A 27,937-nucleotide genomic window follows, 5' to 3' on the forward strand; every position below is an offset into this window, starting at 1 on the left:
CAGACAGTGACACAGAAAGGACAAATGACGCAGAGTCTGCCAGTGATAATGTTGACAATTTGGAGTCAGGAAGCAACAAAACAGAGAGAAAGCCAACTACTGATACTTGAAGTTAAAGTATTTAAAAATCCCCATTCTGCCCTTTGTGACCTGGAGCGGAAACTTCACAAAACAGGATGTGTAACCATTTTAACGGTCACACCACAATGAAGTGTTGTATTCAGTCTTTATTTACATAATATTCTTATTTATAGTGCCCAGAGGGAACAGTTTACAGTAAGATTCACAGTACCAGGAAAGAGATTTACACCATCTGCTCTATTTAAGGCTGTTTTCATTTAATTTCCTTTTCCCATCACCCTTTTACCCTGACTTACGTTTTAGGTTTCACTTACCTTGCATGTTTTCCGTACACCTACATTTTAAAGGAAAATGCTCTTTCCGACAGAAAAAAAATTAATGTGTGTGTGTGTGTGTCAGAGCAGCTTCCTGGCTCAGGATTAGCGCTTTAAATGCTCTTAAAATAATTGCCTCAAACTTGAATGAACACATTGATTTGATCTCAAGTTAGTGATCTTCTGTCCACAAATAGTTTTTTGTTTTTTTACTGGTAACATGTTACAATATTAGAAAATGTGAAATTACAACTAAAACGCAATGTGAATAACACCAGGTTAAATCTGCTCAGGTTATTTTCCTTTAAGGAGTGAGCCAAAGTTGATCCTAGCAGCAGACATAAATTGTCATTGTTTAAATATAAGTTAGAGTCCGATTAATTATTTTATACCATAAATAATGACACCGCACAGCAATTTGCAACATAGAATGCTTTATATCAATTTATCATTTGAAATAAACTTCCAGTGCATTAAACGGGCCACTGAACTGGCAGTTGTCTTGACATCTGCATAGCTGAAGCAGATTCCTGCAGGATGGATGTGACTTTAAAAAGACATGCATCACTTGACTTTTTTTTTTTTTTTTTTTTAAACCAGCAGACAATTTTAAACAATTATACAAACTAAGATAAAGCAAGAAAAAAATTCACCCCCAGCAGGAGAGAGAAACTCAACACCAGAGCCCGCTATGCATGATCACAATGATCAGACTAACTCTCTTACCCTGTCAAGATTTTGCAAACTGATGGGATCTTCAAACTGTATATGTGTAAATCTGTCCATTATGCCCAGTGCACTTTTTCAGAATTCCTACGGGTAAGACACTGATGTGTCAAGCATAAGAAAAAAGATGCAGGAAAATATAAAAAAAAATAAAAACTGTTATACCTGCTTTTTTCAACCTGCAGAGAGAGGCAGCTGTCTCATTTAAAGCTAAAGCTTTTGAATAAGACAATTGTCTCAAAGTGATGAAAGCCCTTTTTTCCCTGTGTTACACTGCAGAAACTGTACAACTTGAGATTTTGTTTTTAATAGACTCTCTAATACCAAAATAAAAAGCATCTATAAGCTGCCCCTTGAAAATCACAGCCTTTAATGCAAGGTAAAAGAAGCAAAGTGTATACATATGTATAGGGAGAAGGATGAAGAGAAAACAGACTAAGTCCATATAGAAAATGTGGGAGATAATACATTTTCTGTAGTTGTCCAAACAATGACTGTTCAGTTCTCAGTACATCTCACATACTTCCTTGTCACTGGCTTCCCCACTTCTAGCAGAGATGTTGGGATATTTCATCCAATGTCCAATGCTGAGATTTTATCAATTGGCGTCATTTTTCTCTGTTGTCTCTTGTGCAGGTCTGTTCTCCCCACCACTCGTCATAACCAAGATGACAATAATGATTATAACCACAAACACAACAACAATGCCTCCACTGATTAAATACCACCGCCACTTCTGCCATCGTGTGTGGCGTTCCACTGTCTTGGCAGTCTTCTGGAAGTTGGAGGCCTAATAAAAAAATAAAAAAAAACTATTAATACCACTGTGATACAACATAAATATGAATAAATCTCATTTAAACTGTTAATGCTGGACTTGGTTGTGTAAATGTATTATTATTTTTTTTACTATTAGGTGCTATTTATTTCACAAATATGGGGCATGTTAAAAACAAAAGGGAATTGGGGGCACACCTGGAAGATGCCCCTTGCAGGAATGGTGCTGCCGTAGCGACCAAAATGTATACATAATACAGATTATGGAACATCGCATTCATAAAATATATTTTTAAATTGTACAAGGCCCACCACTACTATACAGTACCCCAATATTGGTGAGTCCTACACTAATTCCAACGTGGGAGACAATTAAATAGTGCTAAATAAGCTAAAGTGTAGTTTAATAATCTGTTGTAGAAACATTGTGAATATATAGTGCAAAATTAATGTGATAAAAACACTAAAAAATGCAGTGTCAAAACTAAACAATTAAAGTGATAGTGCTTTGATGTATATACTCACAATGCAAATTATATATCGGCTCTATACCAAATGAAAAGTATAATTAAAATAACATTTCTATTCAAACCTTCACTGACACACATAAAAATACAAACACTGACACAGATGCAGATACATAGACAGACTGATACACACACTGACATACATGCAGATACGCAGATACAGACACACTGATAGACACACTGATAGACACACTGATACACATGCAGTACAGAGACGCACTGATACACACACTGACACACAAATACACTGACACACAAATACACACACTGACACATACAAATGCACACACTGACACGCATACAGATGTAGAGACACACAGATAAAAACAAAAATTGACACACATGCAGATACACAGACACACAGATGCAAACACCATTTGATTTCTCTCCCACGTTGGAATTAGTGTAGGACCCAACAACAGGGCCGGATTAAGAGCCCAGTGGGCCTGGTGCTGATAATTATGATGGGCCTAATTACAAAATCTTATTGACCAAAAACACTAAAACAGTCCTACCTCCTAAGCGTCATGTATCTGATGGAGATGATGCTGTAGGGAAACTCATAGGATGCAACTATGAGAAAACACATACCCTTTGCTAATCTCATGCTTTCATCTTTCAAGTAAACCCATACCCCCTAACAGCAGTGTCCAGTAAAGCAGGAAGTCTATGGATGCGGTAAAAGGGTGGGCTACTGACACAAATCACATAACCAGAACGTCCGAAAGGGCGAACATACACAAAAAGGGGGAATGTCTGTGTCCCTATGTCTCCCAGTCCCTTAGTGTTTGTGTCCTCATGTCTCCCAGTGTCCCCATGTCACTAGGGGACATTGAGAGACATTGGGACACTGGGAGACATGGGGACACAGATACTAGGGAACACTGGGAGACCTGGAAAATCTGAGACTCTTGGGGACACTGGGTGACAGACACGAGGGGACACAGGGAGACATGGGGCACTGAGATACTGTGATATATAGGGGACACTGGAGACTTGATAAAAACCTGGGTACAGGTCAAAATGTTGTGGTGTCCAATAAACCTGCTTAATGCTATCACAGTGAGTGCCTGAGATTTTTTTCTTTTATACTAGGGGACACTGAGACACTACGGGCACAGAGACACTACGGGCACAGAGACACTACGGGCACAGAGACACTATGGGCACTTAGAGACATGGGGCACTGAGACACTGATACATAGGGGACACTGATACATAGGGGACATTGGAGACTTGATAAAGACCTGGGTACAGGTCGAAACGTTGCGGTGTCCAATAAACCTGCCTAAATCTATCACATTGAGTGCCTGAGATTTTTTCTTTTATACTAGGGGACACTGAGACACTAGGAGACATGGGGACACAGAGACATTGGGAGACTAGGGGACTTTGGGAGTCTAGGGAACACTGAGACACTAGGGACACTGGCACACTACAGACACTGAGAGACACCAGGGACACATGGCGATACTGAGATACTAGGGACACTGGCTGGGAGACATGGGAACACTGCCATGTCTCCTATGTCTCAGTCGCCCAGTGTCCCCATGTCTCCCTGTGTCTCCATGCCTCTCAGTGTCCCCATGTCGCCCAGTGTCCCCTAGTGTTTGTATCCCCATGTCTCCCAGTGTCCCTTAGAGTCTGTGTCCTCATGTCTCCATGTGTCCTGATGTCACTAGGACACTAGGGGACACTTAGAGACATGGGGACACTGGGAGACATGGGGACACTGAGACACTGGGGACAGTGGCTGGGAGACATGGGGACACAGACTAGGGGCCACTGGGAGACATGGGGCCACTGTGTCCCTAGTGTCTCAGGGTCATGGGCATCCGAATGGGGGGGTAAAGGGGGTACTTGGCCCCCCCGGATTTTTCAGCTTGTGCTGCTATTTTTCGTTTTAGTGTGAGAATACAGTGCAATACCAGCGCTGGCCAGTAGGTGGCGCTGTGAATGGAGAAAGGCAGGAAGCTACAGCTTATCCCTGCCTCTCTCTCATGACTGAAACCGCAGGGGAGCAGCACAGAGGCAGCCTACAGAGCAGATAAGTGAGGGATGGGGGGTGGGGGAGACCGCATAGAGGAAGGTAAAGTAGAAGGAGCAGAAAGGTTCTGCAAGGGGCAGGAGGGGCCAGCAAGGAATAGAAAGGGGCAGCAAGAAGCAGGAAGGGGTCGAAAGGTTTTCAAGGAGTAGGAGGGTAAAGTAGAAGGAGCAGCAAGGAGCAGGAGGGGTCAGCAAGGAGCAGAAAGGGTCTGCAAGAGGCAGGAGGGGTCAGCAAGGAATAGGAAGGGGCAGCAGGAAGGGGTAGGGACGGTCTACAAGGAGTAGGAAGGGTCTGCAAGGAGCAAGAGGGGTCAGCAAGGAGTAGGAAGAGGCAGCAAGGAGTAGGAAGAGGCAGCAAGGAGCAGGAAGGGGCAGCAAGGAGCAGGAAGGGGCAGCAAGGAGCAGGAAGGGGCAGCAAGGAGCAGGAAGGGGCAGCAAGGAGTAGGAAGAGGCAGCAAGGAGTAGGAAGAGGGAGCAGGGAGGGTCTGCAAGGTGCAGGAAGGGGCAGCAAGGAGCAGGAAGGGGCAGGAAGAATCAGAAGGAACAGAAAGGATCAGCAAGGGGCTGCAAGAAGCTGGAAGGGGCAGAAAGAAGCAGGAAGGGCAGTAAGAAGCAGGAAGGGCCATCAAGAAGCAGGAAGGGCCATCAAGGAGCAGAAAGGGATCAGAAAGAGAGCAGAAGGGCGCAAAATAAGCAGAAAGTAGCAGAAAGGTAAAGGAGCAGAAGGAGCCTCAGAAGGCAAAGAAGACTGTGTCAAATGAAGGAGAAGAAAATGAGATTGGAGCACTTCATTCTGGACACCACATCATTAGGCGTTGGTACCTGGGCCTGGCAGGGAAACTTTGGACCTTCTCATCTCCCCAGGTAAAAACAAACAATATCAGTGTTAATGTGTTCACTTTTATTTACTGAGTGTCAGGAAACACAGAGGGCCGCTGGGTAGGGGTGCCGCTGATTGGCTAGATGGGTCAGCTAGCACTCTAAGCCAATCAGTAGCTCCCCATTCATAAAAACGTAAAACATTTTTATGAATCGGGAACTAGCGATTGGCTTAGAGGGTCAGCTGACCACTCTAGCCAATCTGCAGCACCCATGCCTGACGTCAATCTGCACTTCCTGACACTCTGTTTCAGAAGTTGAATACCACTGAGCGACCTGGAGATCTGGAGCTGAAGGAAGCCTTTGGGGGTAAACCATTTGAGAGCGGTTTAACCCCTTTAAAGAAAGAGCACCCAGGGGCCTCCTTGCATCACATCATTTTCATTTAGATAAAGTTGTTATGGTGACCAGAATGTTCCTGTAATTTGATGAAAGGAACACTATAGTGTAAGGAATACAAACATATATTCCTGACACCATAGTTGTGAAAACGCTATTCACCCTGGCTTTATGTGAAAATGACTATGCTCCTTCCCTTTCATGACACTGTCAAAAAGGGGCCAAGCATGGATGTCATTACAATTATGTCCCCCCTCCCCCCCGGAAAAATTCCTGCGGACGTTCATGCTCAGGGTCCCCATGTTACCCAGTGTCCCAATGTCTCAGCGTCCCCATGTCTCGGAGCTGCTGTCTGGACTCTCTGTGCAGAACTGGTCCCCGCGGATCAGTGAGTAGAGAGAGGCAGGGAGGGAGATGCCGTAACTTCTTATCACTGCCTCTCTCCACACAAACAGCGACCCCTACTGGCCGGCGCTAGTATTGCAGAATAAACTATGTTTACATTTGTATTGCCGGTATTACTGCAATACCGGCACCGGCTAGGCAGCCTCAAATACCTGAGAAATACTTCTGAGAAATACCTGACAACCCTAAGAAATACATGAGAAATACCTGGCAACCCTAAGAGTAGTGTGTAAAAAAAAAAAAATAAAAATTTAAATTTTTTTTTTTTTTTTTTTAAAACCAATGGGCCTATTCCATGGGCCTGGGCCTGGAGCTGCAGCTCCATCAGCCCCTATGTTAATCCGGCCCTGCCCAACAATATTGGGGTACTGTAAAGTGGAACTGAATCCCCATATTTGTTTGCTGAGATAGGCGATTTTAAGTAGCCTTATAGAATTTAGAAATGTATTTTATGAGTGCACTGTTCCTTAATCTGTATTACATGTGGGGCCTATAGCAGCTATTAAAAGCATATGAAATTTGGATTCAGAGTGAGTGCAATCACATCTGTTCTTATTACAAAAATCTGCGCCACAAAAATCTACGAAATATTGTTTATGTAGATCAAAATGTAAATTACAAGCAAAGTGATTAATGTTTGACCCACACCCAGTCTTTATCATATAAGAAGTAGAATTGTGTGTTACATACCTCCTAAGTGTCCCTATTTAAGAGGGACAGTCCCTATTGTTGGCCTAAAACCCTCTGCCCCTCATTCTATCCTAATGTCACTCTTTTCTAGGAGCTCCATATTCTTGATGTGTCTGAGTGTATAACATAGCTACGCAGCAATAATACTTACAGTAATGTGTATTTTAACTACAATAGATGTGTTCAGAAAGCAGTCTGTGTAAATTAGATACACTGTCCTTGTTTTAAATTACATTTTAGTTGTATAACTTGTTATCAATAAGTCACCAAAATCTCCCAAAACAGTCCTACCCCGGATAGCCTTTGAGTTTGACATGCTTGCTCTAAGTCAATGGTGAGTTTAATATTGAACATTTCTGATTTAGTTTGGTTGATTCTTAAAAAAGATAGGGTACCCGAGATAGCAAATTCTTGTAAAATGGCTAGTGCGCGTGGATCTGCTGTAAGACTGTGAATAAGTGAACAATCACAAAGTATACAATGTGTGTTTTCTCTTCCCCACAAAGAAGCCCTCTTATTATATTGCTGTATTATCACATTTAAAAAGACTCAAGGGACAGGGTAACTGCAGTAAGAAAAACTCTAAGTTCATTTCAAGCAGTGTGTTTAATGCTAAAATGTAGGGGGAATTGCATTTTGTGTCCACAGAAGCAAAACAACAGAAATCAAATCCAGGATGGTATAAATTGAAATTATTGAAAAAGCATGTAATTACTTTCCATGTATGGAAGACAGTGTAGATAGTATTTAGAGGACATAACAATGACACACTGTCATATCTGACAATGACAACAGAATATAGAGGGGGAAGAACAAGACTGGGCTTCTCCAAGAATCTGCCTATTCACCTACTTACAGTAAACATATGTCTACATAGCATATGACAGCTACAAAAGGATCTTGAATAAGACACACATTAAAGGTGTATACGCCTCTATAGATTTATTGCATTGAAGTAATATTAGAAACAAGTTTTCAAAAGCATTCTGTTGAGAAGGAATTTTCCATATCATGTCTTCAGTTTATTACTTTTCTTATCTCTAACACACTGAAGAGTGATTAGTATCATATTATACTATTTAAAGGGACACTATAGTCACCAGAACAACAACAGCTTATTAAAATTGTTCTCGTGAGTAGAATCATTACCTTCAGGCTTTTTGCTGTAAACTTCACTGGCCACTCCTCAGATGGCTGCTATAGATCCTTCCTAAATTGCTGCCTAAAATGCATCCAAACATTCAGTGTCTCCACCCTCTGCATGCCGGTGTCCCCCCAGTCTCTCCCAGGTACCACCGTATAATGCCTGCTTAGTTTATTTGTTTTTAACCCCCCACACCCCAACACACAATCCTTCTAACATTTACACACAGCACTCTCACACACATCACACAGCACACTCACACACAGCATACAAAGCACCCTCACACAGCACACTCACACACATCACCCACACACACAGCACTCTCACACAAATCACACGCAGCACCCTCACACACATTACTCACATCACACAGCACCCTCACACACTTCACACACAGCACCCTCAAACACTTCACACACAGCACCCGCACACACAGCACCCAAACACACAGCACAGCACACCTTACACACACAACATCCATCACACACACATACTGCACCCCTCACATACACCACTTACACACAGAACCCCCTCCAACACACTGCACCACACACACACAATATTTCCAAACATGTTTATATAATATATATATATACACACACACACACACACACTGCACCCCTCACACACACACTGCACCCCTCACACACACTGCACCCCTAAACACATTACATTCCAGACACACACTAGATCCCTTATCCAACTCTGTATCATTTACACACATACACACTAGATTCCTATATACACTCTGAATCCGTTATATACGCACAATCACTAGATCTCCTATACACACACACACTGCACCACCTACGCACTCACTACACTTTTAACATACACACTCTGGATCCACTATACACACACACTAGATTCTTTGTAAGCAAACACATACTACACCCCTAAACACACACTCTACTAACACTAAATCACCTATACACACACACACACACACACACACTATAGCCTGTATGCACACACTTGCTACATCCCCTATACACACACATTCTCTACAGCCCCTACCCACATATGCATTACATTACACTACAAACACGACTAAAACCGACCTTATTACACAATACCACAACACAATCAGCTCACTCAACACATGCAATACCACAAGCTCCAAACACATGCACAATACTCTTTCCTGGCCCTTTTGTCTCCTGGTATCCATTTATAGAGACACCAGAGACAAATTGCAAGGAAACACAGTGCAAGCATGCTCTTAAATTTGCTTGCGCTGTTCAGAACAAGTAGAGGGCTTTTTTTCTCATGCTAGAGCTCTTCAGCAGAGCTCTGCGCATGGTCTGCCCTAGAAGAGCATTGAACCAACATGCTCACTTTGAGAGGGGGCGTGTTTGTCATTAGTGATGACAACACACCCTCTCTGCCCCGCCCCCTTCTTAGTGGATTGCTGTGATAACAAAATGCCCGTGCCGATTTTTTTTCCTATTCCGTCCCTGATAACCAAACCCTGCAACTTCCCTTAGATGTAGCAAATGCCTATAACAATTATTTTGTTAGATGCTCCACTACCCTGATTGCCAAGCTAAGAAATGACACACAACCTGAAACCACAAATGTGGATCAGGCCCCACTAAATTTGCAAAGACCCAATAGAGTCAATTTCAATTTTAGACCTGTACCTATTACTGTCATTAAGAAACACCTTAATAATCTAAAAATGAAAAACCAGTCTGGACCTGATCAAATCCCACCAGTGCTGTTGAAGCTCAGTGCGCCGGCAATTGCTAAACCTGTCACAACCCTAATTAACAAATCCTTGGTGTCTGGATACATACCCAAACTTTGGAAGACTGCAAGAGTAGTGCCTATCCATGAACGTGGTGACACTACTTTGGTTTCTAACTATGGCCCAATATCATTGCTCCCAGTATTTTATTTTTTTTTTTTTATTCTTTATTTTTGCGTGCATGAAAATATAACAAGTGGTCTCGTCAAGCCCCAACAGCTTGACCAGCATATAAACACAATATTTAACCATTGGGTAACATGTAGAATGTTCTGCACAATTTTTGTAAAGTAATATTTAGGCAAACGATAGTCAGCTCGTGTACATAGTAAAACAGGTTGATCACAGCTGTTGCTTTAAATCAGTTAACACATACTATAAGGCGTTTTTGTAAAATATAATTTCAACTAAGGCGATTAGTCATTTATAGTAGCATAAAGTGAACGGACAAATAATTAGCTAGGCATACTTTAACAACCCGCTTGGGCTACCACAACAACCTTTACAGGCAAAAGGAAAAACATTTAGGGACGCTTTGTGGCATGCAATGTCAGCTCACTTCACGCTAAAGGTTTCGCTTGGAACCCATTGTACATTTAAGCTATACACTATAGAGGTATCGTAGGTGGGCAACAAGCCTAGAATAAAACATGTGCGCCACATTTTGTATTCAGACATAAATAAAAAGTAATAGGAGGTATGGGGCGGTTGTCCTAACTGCAGATTAAGCAGGTAAGTAGGTAACTGCCGATTAAGCTGGTAATAACTATCCCTAGCTACACAGTATAAAAAATTACTTTAGCTGAGGGTTTGGCGAGGTCAAATACAAAAAATTACAAAATTAAAATGGCAATAACACTGATAAAGGTTATTCACGGAACCTGTGTGTGGGGTTTTATGCGTTAAAGGTTAACGTTAAGAGTGCTACGGGTCGTGGTCTCCTTGTGGCCTACGTGTGTGAGATTGTGTTATGGGGAAACCTGTAAACAAACTACCAGTTGTCAGCATAAAAAGTTAATGCCTAATAATGGGTATCCCACACTTTAGACCATGACTGTAAGCTTTTAGCAGATTGTCCCTTAGTTTACCAGCCAATGGGTCTTACAGTCCCGTTCAATGTTCAGACCGCTGTTCCTGGATCCGGGTTACGGCTGGTGAAAGTCCAGTAAATTGGCAGTCTGGGGGGACCCCACTCGAGGCGTCGGATGTTATGATTATCGTCCCAGGTTTGGCTCCCCTCTTGGAGGTGAGTCTCAGGATACATGAGTGTGTCCGGCGATCTAGGGATCTCCTTGGTAATGGCAATAAAAAGGTTGCTGCTGGTCAGTGCGGTATAGGTCTGTACGACCGACTGGAAAGGTGGGGTTGGTTTGGCCCTACTATGTGTGGGCCGTGCTGGTGCCTGCAGTAGCTGTGCCCTTTCCCTGTGGGATAAACGGGGTGATTCTGGCTGGATCCCATTTGTGTGTCCCCTGGTTCTGTGGTGCTGTCTGCTTTTCCAACTGCGGCAGACCCAGTGTGGTTAGCAGTGCTGACGCGCCCTGGAGGTCTGTGACTAGGTGGGCTGAGTCTCCATGCAGTACCTGTATCTTGCGTTGAGGCCGCCAGCGGTATGGTATTTTGTGCGTCCGGAACAGGCTGGTGAGCGGTTGCATGGACTTGCGCCATTGCATGGTGGCTCCCGACAGGTCGGCATAGAAAGATAAGTCCATATTTTCGAAGTTGTACGTAGTTGTCCCCTTCAGGGCTGCGAGAAGCGCCATTTTGTCTGTGATAGTTTTAAACCTCACCACGAGGTCTCGGGGCGCCTTTTCTGGTGCTCTCTGGGGCTTGGGTATGCGGAATGCCGCCTCTATGTTGATTGTCTTGGCCTGTTTGGGGGGTATCAAGGATCCCACTAGTCTCCTGGCGAAATGTGGGAGTTCCTCTGCAGGGACTCCCTCTGCTACCCCTCGGACCTTTAAATTCTTGTTGCGTCTGGAGTCTTCCAGTGCTGCAAAGTGGTGCTCTGTTTTCGCTTGTTGTAGCTTCAGGGTACATATCTCCTGCTTGAGCTCGGCTATCTCATGGGAGTGTTGGGTGGAGATTTGTTCCGCTGTGTCGATGCGGCCTACCAGGCCCGTTAGGTCAGCTCGCAGTTGTGCTACATCAGCCTGCAGGGCCCTCTGTAGCTCTCCCATCATCGTTTTTAGTAAGGATGCCGTTACCGGTTCCAAGTCGCCCGGATTCCTGCTTAGTTGCGGCGGTTGTGCGGTGGGTAGGCCACTGAAGGCTTCCTCTGGGTAGAAGTCCCCGGAGGAGTCTGAGAGCGCTTCTTGCTTGCTGGAACAAATCGCCTATTGTGGCCCCTGTTTTGGGTCGGTCCGGTTTCAGCTTTTTCGTCTTCCTACCCATTGTTATTGTGGGGGATAGGTCTCAGTTTTAGAGGTTAACGTCCCCTAAAACGGGTTGATTTCGTCGCTTAGTCACGGAGCCTCTCTAGCATGCGACCGCTTCACTCCACCATCAAGCTCCGCCCCCATTGCTCCCAGTATTGTCAAAAATCTTACGCAACTATGTGAGCATTACCAACAATCTAACTATCTGACCCCTGATCAATCGGGTTTTAGCCCGAATCACTCCACTACAACTGCCCTCTTAAAAGTTTGCAATGACATCCAAACTGGCATGGAACAAGGAGACCTAACTGGAGCTATATTTCTTGATTTTGTAAAGGCCTTTGACACAGTAGACCGCGACATTCTACTGCACACACTAAAAAACTCAGGTATTGGTGACTGTCCGCTAACCTGGTTTCAATCATATGTAATGGATCTCTCACAATATGTGTCCATTTCTGACAGCGACTCCCTCCCTCTCCCAGTCACGTGTGGTGTTCCCCAAGGTTCCATTCTCTGCTCCCTACTATTCACATTATTTATAAATGATCTGCCTAATGTCTGCAAATCCTCAAATGTACACATGTACGCAGACCACACAGTAATCTATGCAAGCATATCCAATCTACCGCAGCTTGAAGCTGTGCTCCAAGACCAGTTTACAGAGGTAGAAAAGTGGATCACAAAAAACAAACTCTTCCTAAACACTGACAACACTGTCACAATGATCTTTGGAACAATCTAGGAAGCATTTGAAGTCTTTAATAACCACATAATGACTTCATATTTAACCAATGTCATAAATCCTGAACTAAGCTCTACTGACATCAATGTATTTTCCCTAGATCCCCTAATTAGACAAAACTCTTTTGAAATTAATGAGAGTTTCTTTAGAATACAAAATTTATACAAACAACAAATTAGGGGACATTGGGAAATTATAAGTCTACGCAAGTATGTAGAAGACAATCTAGTCCCTCGAGGATTAAGATCAGATATCCCAAGACCAGACAAGGTGAAAACAGATACACAAATAAAGGAATGGAACAGTATCTTAATAGATAGTTCTATTAGCTTAATGGAATTCCTAATTAAACTTGAGGAATCTCATTTGGAAAGGGTCAATAAGGACCTTAAGGGCAAAATTGAGAATATTAAAACATTCCAAACACATTTAGATTTTAAATCAATGGAAATAAAACTGAATGAAAATCTAGAAAGTTACAAGAAACACATTAGGGAAAAAAAACACCTTAAATTTCAACGTGACCACAGAGATTTCAAGGAAGGTTTAATTTTTAGACAGAGAAATAATACTAGAAAAAGGTGGAATAGTAAACAGAATTCAACATCAGGGGACACTGATTGGTCTGATTCAGACTCTAGCTCTCAGAGACGTGGCAGGAGCATGACAAGAACTTTGAATCTCAGCCAACAGAAAAGAAAAGGGATCTTAAAACCAGTAGAGAAAAATGTTTCATTTCCCAGTGTACAACCACCTCTGACCCCCATCAATCTTATCACTCCATCAGAATCATTCCAACAAGGACCGTCTTCCTCCTCTTTTTTAGAACAGGAGTGGCCTCTGCCCCAGAGAGGCAAACTCAGGGACAGAACAAGATGGGGGTACAAAAACAACAAAGGGAATTACAAGAATCAATAAAGTATAACAAGATTGATGACAATTTAATGATAAACCTTTCAACCTTCAATCTTGAAAATAAACATAGATCGCTACTAAGTAAAGGTTTGTCATTTGTTCCTTCTCCAGCCACTAACAAATTTGAGTGGGTAAAAGACACGAACCTGTTTGGGCGAAAACTTGCCCTCAGTGTCACCCACAAAAGAAAAGAGAATAAACAGGCCAAAGAATTAGGATTAACCATGGATGATTATCAACATATGCAAACCATGGTTTCCCTAATGAACGAACAGGACAATATACAACCTCTCACGGATTGCAAACCTCCTAGCTGGTATACTCCAAGTTTTAGGGAGGTACCCAGCGTGGATTTATTCGTTCAAATGACGACCAAAGCCATTGAATCTCTTGCACCATCAGATAACTCTGAAGACAATCTAACAAGAGATGAACGTAAAGCACTCAGGGACCTTAGAGATAACAATGATATAGTCATAAAACCCTCGGACAAAGGAGGAAACATCGTAATAATGGATCAGGAACTCTACATTGAGATGTGTATGGAACACCTTAAGGACACCTCCCAATATAGCATTCTATCTCAAGATCCAACAACTTTATTCTTGGCCGAACTTAGATCTCTTCTAGTGAAGGCTCTCGAGAATAACATCATCAACAAGGATGAATATCACTTTATGATTCCCAATCAGAACCCCACTATTGCAACCTTTTACTGTTTTCTGAAAGTTCACAAATGCTTGAACAAACCCCCAGGAAGACCGATTATCTCTGGAAACAATTCCTTAAAGGGAAACTCCAGTGCCAGGAAAACGATCTGTTTTCCTGGCACTGGAGGGTCCCTCTCCCTCCCACCCCCCAATCCCCAGTCAGTGGCGGATCCAGAGCCTGATCTCGGGAGGGGCACTTATAGATTATTTTAAAAAAAAATAATCCTGGCACAATAACCACTACAGCTCAGTGTAGTAGTTATGGTGCCAGTAGTGCCAGGATCCCACCCCAGAGTAAGTAGTCATACCGTTTAAGAACAGTTTGACAACTTACCTGGGGTCTGCTGGGATATAGGGCATAGGAGAAGTGGTGTGTGTTAGGGGTGAAGTGTGTGTGAAAGGTGCAGTGTGTGTGAGGGCGTAAGGGCGGCAGTGTGTGTATGGGGGCACTGTATGTCTGTGTGGAGCAGTGTGTGTATGGGGGGCACTGTGTGTATAGGGGGGGTCGTGTGTGTGTGTGGGGCAATGTGTGTATGGGGGGGCAGCAGTGTGTGTAGGGCACTGTATGTGTCTGTGTGTGTGTATGGGTGTGCAGGGCAGTATGTGTATGGGGCAGTGTGTGTAGTGTGTGTATGGGGGCAGTGTTTGTGGGGCAGTGTGTGTATGGGGACAGTGTTTGTGGGACAGTATGTGTATGGGGACAGTGTTTGTGGGGCAGTGTGTGTATGGGGACAGTGTTTGTGGGGCAATGTGTGTATGGGGACAGTGTTTGTGGGACACTGTGTATGGGGGCAGTGTGTGTATGGGGGCAGTGTGTGTATGGGGGCAGTGTGTGTATGGGGGCAGTGTGTGTATGGGGGCAGTGTGTGTATGGGGGCAGTGTGTGTATGGGGGCAGTGTGTGTATGGGGGCAGTGTGTGTATGGGGGCAGTGTGTGTATGGGGGCAGTGTGTGTATGGGGGCAGTGTGTGTATGGGGCAGTGTGTGTATGGGGCAGTGTTTGTGGGGCAGTGTGTGTATGGGGGCAGTGTGTGTATGGGGGCAGTGTGTGTATGGGGGCAGTGTGTGTATGGGGCAGTGTGTGTATGGGGCAGTGTTTGTGGGGCAGTGTGTGTATGGGGACAGTGTTTGTGGGGCAGTGTGTGTATGGGGGCAGTGTGTGTATGGGGGCAGTGTGTGTATGGGGTCAGTGTTTGTGGGGCAGTGTGTGTATGGGGCAGTGTTTGTGGGGCAGTGTGTGTATGGGGGCAGTGTTTGTGGGGCAGTGTGTGTATGGGGGCAGTGTTTGTGGGGCAGTGTGTGTATGGGGACAGTGTTTGTGGGGCAGTGTGTATGGGGACAGTGTGTGTATGGGGACAGTGTTTGTATGGGGACAGTGTTTGTATGGGGACAGTGTTTGTATGGGGACAGTGTTTGTATGGGGACAGTGTGTGTATGGGGACAGTGTGTGTATGGGGGCAGTGTGTGTATGGGGACAGTGTGTGTATGGGGGCAGTGTGTGTATGGGGGCAGTGTGTGTATGGGGGCAGTGTGTGTATGGGGGCAGTGTGTGTATGGGGGCAGTGTGTGTATGGGGCAGTGTGTGTATGGGGGCAGTGTGTGTATGGGGACAGTGTTTGTGAGGCAATGTGTGTATGGTGACAGTGTTTGGGGGACAGTGTGTGTATGTGGGGGCAGTGTGTGTATGGGGACAGTTTGTGGGGCAGTGTTTGTGTATGGGGGCAGTGTTTGTGTATGCGGTCAGTGTGTGTATGGGGTCAGTGTGTGTAAGGGGGAAGTGTGTAGTGTGTGTATGGAGTCAGTGTGTGTAAGGGGGAAGTGTGTGTAGTGTGTGTATGGGGACAGTGTGTGTATGGGGGCAGTGTGTGTATGGGGGCAGTGTGTGTATGGGGGCAGTGTGTGTATGGGGGCAGTGTGTGTATGGGGGCAGTGTGTGTAGTGTGTGTATGGGGTCAGTGTGTGTATGGGGTCATTTTTTAATAAATAAAAAAAAATATTTAATAATATAAATATATTTATGTCCCCCCTCCCTTCTTATCTTTATTGAGGAGGGGGGACATTTCTGGATTCCTGGTGGTCCCAGTGGGGAATCCCCGGTGGTCCAGTGGTTACAGTGAACTCTAGCCCGCGCTCCAGGGCTAGAGTTCACTCTCGCGAGATTTGGAGCGTTGCCATGGTAACCGCGGCAACGCTCCAAATCTCGCGAGAGGAGGACCCGGAGGAGCTGCGGGCTGAGCTCCCGGGTCCTCTCTCCTCCCTCTCCCTCCCCTGCCGGCTGTCAGCACAGTGCCTGCGGACCGGGAGGGAGATCACCGATCACCCTCCCCGGTCCGCAGGCACATTGCAGGGCTGGCGCTTGGGCAATGCCAGCCCTGCACTAGCCGGCAGGGGGGAATCTCGGGGGGGGGGGCAATTGCCCCGTTGCCCCCCCTGGATCCGCCAATGTCCCACGTCGCCGCTTCCTCCTCCCCCGCCGCTCCTCCTTCTGCTTACGTCGGCCGGTGGGCGAGACTGATCCCGCCCACCGGCCGAGGAGACCTAATGCGCATGCGCAGCAATGCCGCGCATGCGCATTAGTGCACCCCATAGGAAAGCATTGAAAATTAATTTCAATGCTTCCCTATGGGGAATAGAGCGACGCTGGAGGTCCTCACACAGCGTGAGGACGTCCAGCGACGCTCTAGCACAGAAAACCTGTGCTATAGAGCAGGAAGTTCCCTCTAGTGGCTGTCTAATAGACAGCCACTAGGGGAGGACTTAACCCTGCAAGGTAATTATTGCAGTTTAAAAAAAAATGCAATAATTACACTTGCAGGGTTAAGGGTAGTGGGAGTTGGCACCCAGACCACTCCAATGAGCAGAAGTGGTCTGGGTGCCTGGAGTGTCCCTTTAACTGAAATGGCCAGCAAATTCTTAGAGAAATTACTTCATCCATTTGTGGAAAATTTAGAGTCTTATGTTCAGGATAGGAAACAAACGTTATCAACGCTTGAAAACCTTGTGGTTCCACCATATACTATGCTTGCAAGCTTAGATGTTGTTTCGTTGTATAACAACATCCCCCATGAAAAGGGGCTTAGTGCCACACTATATTTCCTTAACAAATCCACAAAGTACAACTTGGAAGAAACGGCTCTAATTGTATCTCTACTGGAATTTGTCCTTACTCAGAATTACTTTGTTTTTGATGGTACCTATTACCTTCAGGTACGGGCACAGCAATGGGCACGGCTTGTGCCCCTAGTTATGCCAACCTATATTTAGGTTGGTGGGAGGAAACTATCTTGAAAGAAACAATTTCAAATCAATATCAAAAGTACATCCATAAATGGTTAAGATATATGGACGATATCTTGATCTTTTGGACCAGTTCCAGTACCACCTTTCTGGATATGGTGATCTCAATCTCAATGACAACCAGATAGGACTCAAACTCACACATGTTATTCACGAATCCCAATTGGAATTCTTGGATCTCAGAATCCTTTTAAATATGGATGGTACTGTTGATACTGAATTATTTAGAAAAAGTATGGCATCAAATAGCCTACTACATTGGAACAGCTATCACCCATACCGCCTTAAAGCGGGAATACCATTTGGACAGTACTTAAGGGCAAGGAGGAATTGGTCCAATGAAGAAACTTTCAAGGAAGAGGCAAACAAATTACGAATTAGATTTAAAAACAAAGGGTATCCAAATAGGATCCTAAACAAAGCATATCAGAGAGCCCTAAATCAAGAGAGGGGCAACAGTCTTCGGTCATCCAGACCTACTCCCACCAACCAGATGATCAGATGTATTGGCACATATGACAAACAGTGGCAACCGATCAAAGATATTTTTTCTCAACACTGGCCTATTCTACAATATGACACAGATCTAAATCCCCAATCGATTGCGTATCCAAACATCACAGCACGTAGGTCCAAAAATCTTCGGGATCTTTTAGTGCATAGCCATTTGTAAAGAAAACCACCACCAAAGAGTTGGCTCACTGCACCCATAGGGATACATAGATGTGGACATTGTAAGGCCTGCCCATATATAAAAATCTCCAAAATGGTAAAATCTCCAAAATGATAAAAATCAACCATTTCATCAATTGCAGCACTATCCGAGTAATCTATGTTATTACCTGTACATGTGGCAAGCAGTATATTGGGAAGACGTATCAAGAATTCAGAAGACGCATCCTGCAACATATTAATTCTGTAAAGAACCTTAATCTCTCCACTCCTGTAGCTAACCATGTCCGTAATTTTCATGATGGGAATGCTAAACATTTGTTATTCCAAGCTCTGGAAAGGGTCATTCCCAATTCCATAAAAGGAAATTTCAATTGTATACTGCTACAAAAAGAATCTAGGTGGATCTGTGAATTTAAATCCTTAGCACCTAATGGCCTAAACGAGGAGTTTAATTTTACCCCTTTTATTCATTAACTCAAAGGATAGGAATAAATGTATCAAGATCCCAATGCCTCTCATGTTATTTCTAGCATAATTATTCTAAGGATACATTGTATAAGAATGCTAATGAAAATTTATTAGCATCTTTATAACAAATTTAATTGCTGTTGATGGGCAAGGTACTCACTCTTTATTATTATAAAAGGGAAGCATTTGTTATTTATGCTGTCAAAATAAATTATATTTTCACCTGAGTTATTATATCTCAATAAACAAAGTCTAAATAAACAATATAAGTAGCAACTTAGCCACCACAAACGGCTATTGAAAGTAGAAATTTCATTTTATCTTAATGATAAATGAATTATATTTCTAATTTGACAGTTATAATAATCAAAAACCGTTCAGAATTTATCTCTGAAAAAAGAACGTATTTTCGGAGAACCTGAACTCTATGTAATCAAAACCTTTTGTTCTGTTAACATCAAATTTTTCATTCATATAGGGAAATTCATCTCCCTTTTTATGTTCTCTCTTGCAGCCTTACCTTTTAAAACAATCAAATCTGGGATTACTAACGAAGAAACTGAAGGAACCATACAAACAAATTGGTAATTCCCCAGTTGCAATCGATGTTAGGATATCGGTAACAGAAAGATATATCTCCTCCGATATTTATTGATTTGAATCCATCAGCACTAACACAATAAATAGATTGAACGGATCGCTAGGTATCTGAATGTAATCCGGAATTCAAGCATAATTATATGCTGATGAAATAAACTATAAAAAGAACGTATGCATACATATTCGCCCTTTAGTGGACCAATTTATTATCTCTCGGAAGGATGTAGCCAACGGCTAATGCTTATTCTTTAGTCCATTTTTATGGAGACATATTTATCTATCCAAGACCTTAACCTCCCTGGCGGTATGATTATGTCAGGAATTTTGTACCAAAAGCGGTACCATTTTTTTGCATGGAAATTTGGTGTTATGTATTGTAGGCCAGTAATTACTTTCTTAAACCTGACCAGAAGTACTCTCAGATGTGATAAAGTTCGAAACATAAAATCATGAATTATAATCTAATAAATAATATACCGGTTCCCATTTTCTGTTCCTGGAAAACTTGCTATGCAGAGTAGCTGATTGCTGCTCGTTGTAGCGATTTGTCTCCGTGACAATCTTTTCAATGACGTCATCTGTGAGAAATAATTTTAGGTATGCCAAAGGATCATTGTGCTCAACGTCTACCTTCATCCCAGGTGATCCAGTAAACGGAAATCTTGGCGGCGGTACCTCATCCATACCGCAATCAATAAGGCACCAAGTGTGCACATCACTGAGCTCGGGTGCAGAATCGTCGCTGTCGACACTTCTCTGGTCACTGTCAGTCGGATGACGAATCTTGCCACGAATCGCTATCGCAGTCGCTCAATTCTGCGAGGGGCTCTGTGTCGCTGCCGCTGTCACTCATCTGATCCAAACCCGCTTTGGAGATGCTAAAGTGATGCTTTGATGCCATGGTAAAAAATTTATTTTATGGGCAGAAATTACAGCAAAAAGGGCAGGCAGGGCAGTGTAGGATGATCAAATTTCAAATCTGAGGTGATACTGTGTCAAATCTGAGGTGATACAATGTAATCTGACAGGATTTCACTGTATCACCTAACTTTATGTGTGTGTGTCACTTTTATGCTTGAAACATTTGAATTACCCGCCCAGTTCCGCCCCCATGAGCCTCTGCGGCTCACAGAGACGGAACCAGGAAGTCAGATGGAGGCATCCGCCGGGGCTCTCACCGGCAATCACAGCGCGGGGACATCGCTGGATCGCAAGGAGAAGGTAAGGAGACTCCGCTGCCAGCTCTGTTATCTACCCCGAGCGTGACTCGGGGTTACCGCTTCTGGCAGCGAAAATTAACCCCGAGTCACGCTCGGGAATACCGCTAGCCTGGTTAAATTAAAAATACTTAAATTCACCTTTGAAAATTAATTAATTTTTAATTTCTAACTTCTCAGTCTGTAAAGGATTAATAGTTCCTTTCAAAGATTTTGACACGGGCTAATTGTTCTGATAGACTCGGTCCATGAAGGGTTAAAACTCCCCATAAGGATTCAAACTATTTCAACGTCACCATCTGAGTGAATTCCTATTGGCACTCAGAGTGGTGACGATTTTTGAAATTTACCAATCAGAATGGTTATCCTCCCTTTAAAATCCCGGTCTTTTCCCACACATCAGTTCCCCTCTGATGAGTTGTGGGCGAAACGCGCGTCAGGGGCACTCAGGGACAAGAAATTTACTAAACATGAATCATCTGTACTTTTGGAACCATGCCTAGCTTCTGCCCTGAGTTATATCTTTTGCAACCGTCATTGCCATTTAAACGATGAGGGCTTTTTTCTTTATATATTTCTAGTTATCTTGCTAGTCTCATTACTTATTAAAATAGAAAGCACTTTTTCGTTCCCACAGCAATCACGGTTTTCTCTCCAAGGTGGTATTATTGAAAATCTCTGTACTTTGAAACATTGTATTTGATATACCCTTATTTGTAACCACACGTAGGGATATCAATTTTCACCTAGTAAGTTCAGAATGGTTACATTGTATCGGTTTTGCCAACGGGCAACGATTTAACTTTGTTAACTATTCTTGCACGATCTATTCAGTAACCACACTTATTCTGACCACAGTGGATTGCAAAACTTTCGTTTTGCATATGTATTAGGGGAAAGGTTCTGAAAACTTTAGAACAGAACCTCCCCATTTGATGCACATTTATTTACTGTTTAAGCTGTTTTGAAAAGGATTCTGAATAATTCTCTGAATAATCCTTGGAATTCTCCTAGAAAACAGTCAGTCAATCTCAGTACATTGGTGCAAAACATTTGGTTGCATTCAATTGTACCGGTTGAACTGATTAGAAAAGGCTTCTGAATATTGGATTTGAGGTTATCCACCCCTTCATTTAGAATTTGTCATCCCTTTTCAATTACAGCACCAGTACCTCCAAAACCTGATAATAGAGATATGTTAGTTGCATGTTTATTTACTTTTTCGTTTGAGCTGACCTAAAAAGGATTTAGAACACAATTCTGGGACTTACTTACTAAATATTTTAATCTCAGCATATTGGTATGCAATAGGGATTTGAGGTTATTTAACCCTTTTATTTAGAATCCTTTATTCCCTTTCAAATACAGCATCTGTACTTCCAGGATCTCATATATAAAATTCAACAATAGATGGATCCTGGCTGCATATTTATTTAATTTTCGTTTTTGAGCTGATTTAAAAGGATTTAGAATCATTTCTGGGACTTATCTACTAAACAGTTAATCTCAGTACATTGGTATTAAATACTTATTTATATAACACCAATATTGAAGCAGAATAAAGATCCAACTCTGGTGGACAACTACAGACCTATTTCCCTCATAAATACTGACGTTAAGATCTTTGCCACAATATTAGCAAATAGGATGAAAACCATACTACCTGATATAATAGATCCAGACCAAATAGGCTTTGTACCAAATAGAGTCTCTTCTGATAACACAAGATGTATTATTGACATTATAGACCTGGCTAATAGAACAGGCTAATAGAACAGGCAAAAATCTTGCTATAATAACGGTGGACGCTGAGAAAGCGTTTGATAGAGTGGAATGGGTTTTTATGAGTAAGACCTTGGAAAAATTTGGAATCCAAGGTTGCATACACCGAGCCATAATGTCCCTATATAGTGATCCTTCTGCGAGGACAGTGGGCTCTAATATCTGCGCGGACTGGTTCAATTTGTATAATGGAACGAGACAAGGCTGCCCACTATCCCCCATTCTTTATATAATCACTATGGAAATTTTGGCCAATAAAATAAGATCCAATAAACATATAAGTGGGATAACCATAAAACAAAGAGAATGGAAACTGAAACTCTATGCGGATGACCTAATTTTGACCTTGACCGATCCTATTAATTCTATCAGGACCTTTATGGAGATAGCAAAGGAGTATAGCGAAATTTCAAACTATAAATTAAACGAAGACAAAACTATTATATTAGATATTAATTTAAATATAGCCACCAGGAACCACCTACAAGATTTATACGACTTCAAATGGGCTAAAAATAATATCCCATATTTAGGGATACTTTTGACAAGAGATCTTACAGATTTAATGCAGATTAATTTCTTGAGTAATTTTAGAGACATGACAAAAGCCCTAAATAGATGGAAAAAAATAGAAATTTCTTGGTGGGGTAGAATGATCTTAATAAAGGCATATCTTTTCCCTAAATGGGCATATATGTTTCGAATGCTTCCCATAAAGATACCTAGACCATGGCTTGAACTGGTGCAGAATTCGGTCACCAATTTTATATGGAAAAATAAGAGACCCAGACTAAACAAGTTACTTTTGGCACAAAAAATCAAAGAAGGAGGCCTGGGCTTCCCAACCATTAATGATATATATCTGGCAAACGGGTTTTTTCATGTATACCGAACCCAGCTGGAATGTGTTAAGAATGAGGGTTGGTATAATTTAGAAAGAGAGATCTGCCAGGTCCAAGATCTAAGTTCTTTGTTATGGTATAGCTCTGTTGATCCCAAAGTTCGATCTATAAGAAAATTAAATACATGTATAGACTCAATATTAGAAATTTGGCATATTATAAAAAGGAAATGCAATTTGGAAATCAAAATTCCCATAACTCTTAAAACTGAACTAATTCCATATTATGTAACAGATCTGAATTTAAAGTGCTGGGTTATGAGTGGTATTGTCCAGACAGATCAGTTGTTTGTAAATGATAAAATTAAACCTTTCCCACAATTGAAGCAGGAATTCAAGCTCCCTAATAAAGAACGATTTACATACTTGAGATTAAAACATTTTTTAAATCAAAGAATTGAACATAATTTACAAGCTGGGGCTAAGATGATATGTCTATTTTTAAACAACAAAAGAGTTAATAGAGTCTCTGCTTTAGCAATGAAAGCTATTCTAAAACTTGATGCACCTCCTGTTATTACCTCAGTTCAAAAATGGGAGAAAGAACTAAAAATAAGAATTAAAAGGGAAGATTGGTGTACGATTATATCTAAAACAGCCAAAAATATTCATTGCTTAAATTTACTGGAAACACTATATAAAGTAATAAACAGATGGTATTTTGTCCCCACCAGATTAGCTAATATGTATAGTTCGACCTCACCCCTATGTTGGAGATGTAACCGACAAGTGGGCTCTTACTTACATATTTGGTGGGACTGTGAGAATGTAAGAAACTTTTGGCAGGAAACTTTTGTTATTATTGAAAAATTGATTTTTAAGCCTATACCCAAATGCCCAGAAAATGCTATTCTACACTTAAATATTGATTCTCTATCTCAGAAAGATTCTACTGTCTACATTCATTTCATGATAGCTGTAAAAATTATAATAGCTAGGAATTGGAAAAACTCACTTCCCTTCTCTGTAGATAAACTTCTATCTCAAGTAAAGTTCCAACTGGGGATGGAATCCCAACTAGATAAGTTTTATGGCAAAGACTTGAAAGCCAAAGATTATAGCACTTTTTGGAGAGAAAAACTACAAAATGATAGCGGTAATTAGGTTTGTCCCTGAGTGATACCCAGGTCACACTTGCTAAACATAGAGGCTGATAACCGGCAAAGGACCCTGGTGTGACTCTGAGACTATGTGATGAACCAGCAGATCTCCCCTGCTCTCTTTTCGGCATGCAAGGTGATGTAATGTATATGTGATGTAATGTATGTATATGTATGTATGTATATGTATTTATTGTACTTTTTTGTGACTAAACCTCGAAGACTAAGTAGTATGTAACCAAGCATAATGAATGTTTTTATTTTTGTATGTAAAGAAAGAAACTAATTATAACGACAATAAAAATTATATAAAAAAAAAAAAAAAAAAATACTTATTTATATATATTTGATAACCGGATTTTCAATCCTTGTTAATTTAACAATCTTAACTGAACTATTAAAAGTTATATTTTAAAGATAGGACACTCTCCCCTTTTTCGTTTGTTTTGGAACAGTACCTAAATTACACAAATTACACAATTCCCACCTATCCATCAAAACAAAATCAAATAGCACACTGACCGCAGTCCAGTCTTTCAAATACTTGGGTATGTTGTTAGACCCCAATCTATGTTTTGGCCTTCACATAGAAAAACTTGCATCTAAACTTTATCCAAAACTAGGTGCCCTGTACAGAAACAAATCCTGCCTAAGCCCTACAGTAAAGGAACAGATTGTACAGCAAATGCTGATGTCAATAATTGATTATGGGGATGTAGTATTTGCACCTGCACTGCAAACCCACCTTAATACATTGTATAACTCGTTCTGCCGATTTGTGCTACAATGTAATTACAGGACCCACCATTGTGACATGCTAAAAGAACTAAACTGGCTGTCGCTGGAATCCAGGTGCACCCTTCATCTTTCCAGCCTTGTGTTTAAGAGCTTTTCTGGGAAGCTCCCACCCTACCTGAGTAGAATGCTCTCCCCGGCTGTTCCCACCTCCGATAACCTCCGATCCAGTACCAGCACTTTATTTAGTCTACCTCAATACAAAAAGAAAGCAGCCGGATCCTCCTTTTCTTACAGAGCACCGCAATTATGGAACGACCTCCTGCACACTTTCAAATCTTCACCAAGCCTAAAGTCCTTTTAGGAGATCCCTCTCTACATACCTCAAAACAGAATGCATGTGTCATGGTTGATTATATATTTCCTACCTTTTCTATGTTAAATATTGTATATATTGGCTATTAATATTGTTTTTGTATTTTATTATACCCTATTGCAGGCCTAGGCAACCTTCGGCACTGCAAATGTTTTGGACTACACCTCCCATGATGCTTTGCCAGCATTATCTGTGTAAGAGCATTATGGGGAATGTAGTCCACAACATCTGGAGTGCAGAAGGTTGCCTATCCCTGCCTTATTGCATCAATGCAATGTTTTGTGGACCAAGAACATACTTGAAAATTAGAGATATTTCAAAGTATCTTTCCTGGTAAAATATTTTATAAATAAATAAATACCCCTCTAATAAAACACTGACTTGTTTAAAACGCTTTACAACCCCCCCATCGAGTTATAGACATGTACTGTATATCCTGAACAGCTGTTGGCAACATAATAATGCATTTAGTAAGTAATGCACACTATTAAACTGCTAACAAGTTTCATAAAATGTGTATTGTTCAATGAATGAAACGCATTGAGTGGTTCTATTTATTCATGCAAGCTATGTCCTGCTATTTAGCTCCACATAGAAACCTGATGTAGAGCTGTACCTTTTCACCACCTCTTCCTGGAAATTGCATTTTAAAACTTTTTTTTTGCAAGAATCTTAAATATGACATCAGATCAAACAGAGAAACAGAATGCCCGGAGGATACCCCTAAATATTTTAACACATATTTTGAAAACGAAATGACACTGTATGAATGTTTTAAACACATTAACAATGATAAAAGCTAACAATAACTATAACGAGTACTTACTTTATAATGCAATGTATAAAAAGATAATGAAAAATACTTAATGTAACCTTTCCCACACTCTCAGGCTCAGTTATTCCAGCAACTGGAAAACATTTGTTGCTATTACCCAGCTTAAATAAACACTATAAGGTCAGGAACACAAGCATGTATTCCTGACCCTACAGTGTTAAAAACACCATCTAGCCCCCCCTGCTCCCCCTTGCCCTCCTAAGTATATCATCAGAAGTGATTCTCTCAGCCAATCACAATGCATACCCATGTGAAAGCATTGATTTGGCTTAGACTGTCGAGAAGAGAGATCAGGAGCAGAGCCAGCAGAAGCCAAACACAGCCCTGGCCAAAAAGCATCTATTTATAGAGGTACATTGCACATCTATGAGGAAAATTCAGTGTCTCCGTGCAAAGGGTGGAGACACGGAATCGCAGTGCTGCACATTGTGCAGGAATCACCTCTAGTAGCCATATGAGGAATGGCCAGTGGAGATATCCCTATGCTGTAATGTAAACACTGCATTTTATCTGGGAAAAAAAACTGTTTACTGCAAAAAAGCCTGCAGGGAATGCTTCTACTCTCAACAGAACAAATGCAATAAGTTGTAGTTGTTCTAGTGACTATAGCGTCCCTTTAAAGACACTGATTTTTGTTATGTTTAATTTTTCCAATTCTCCAATTTTGACCTTAAATTTGAAAATAATTTCAGTTTTGCCTTGAATTCTCACTTTAGCTAATAAAACTGTTAGCTTCCTCATTCACACGAGTCAACTTTTTCTGTAAAAATCTGCACACTGCACTGTATTTATGGGAAAGTGTAATATAACAAATGTATGTATATCAGAGCCTCTAGTAACAGGATGTGATAGAGTGTAAACAGATAGGGAGCCACAAAAAGGCAGACAGCAGTGACAGGCTCCTCCCTCCTCTCAGGCAGTTGATATGATGTACAGTTGTGTGCCATGCCACTGACGTATGCTCTTTAATGGGTCACCTGAATGGATTACACAGGACACGTAGTGTTTGGTAAGGCACTATAAGGACTGGCAGGTGCAACTACGAAACCATTACAACATAAGACCAATTAATATGCAGTTGAAACAATGTTCTGTCTACTCTGACCAGTTGTTTCCATTTATTTCTTATTTACAAATAATTTATAGAAAAAGGATAATTTAGATCTCATTCAGTTGCATTGAATTGTAACAAAATAAATAAAGAAGTATTTATTTGTATTCTTTCTTATTACAGAGTACTTAGTACAGAGTAAATATTGTAGTAAACGTTTTATATCTCAACTTGGGCATGGAGCTGAGTAGTCAAGTTAAAATAACATTCTAAGCATCAAAACAACTTCAGTATAATTAAGCAGTTTTGGTGTATAGAGAATGGCCCCAGAGTCTCATTGCTCAATTCCTGCTATTTAGAACTAAAATCCCCTTGTTGATGTAGCCTTAGCCACACCTGCCCTGCACGTGACTAACAAAGTCTCCCTACCCACTTTCTGAATCTAATTCTAAGTTTCCTTTACTGCACAGTCTG

General features: G+C 41.8%; 1 protein-coding gene across 1 annotated transcript in view; it reads right to left on the bottom strand.

Annotated features, from left to right (window-relative positions):
* Positions 1 to 812: 812 nt before the first annotated feature.
* Positions 813 to 27,937, bottom strand: part of VAMP5 (vesicle associated membrane protein 5) — a 38,023-nt gene continuing 10,898 nt past the window's right edge. Inside the window, exon 3 of the mRNA XM_063445556.1 lies at positions 813 to 1,911. Coding sequence (XP_063301626.1) covers positions 1,720 to 1,911 — 192 coding nt within the window. The 3' untranslated portion in view covers positions 813 to 1,719. The remainder of the gene's footprint in view (positions 1,912 to 27,937) is intronic.

The sequence above is a fragment of the Pelobates fuscus genome, chromosome 3 (genome assembly GCF_036172605.1).
Source record: "Pelobates fuscus isolate aPelFus1 chromosome 3, aPelFus1.pri, whole genome shotgun sequence".
Classification (NCBI taxonomy): domain Eukaryota; kingdom Metazoa; phylum Chordata; class Amphibia; order Anura; family Pelobatidae; genus Pelobates; species Pelobates fuscus.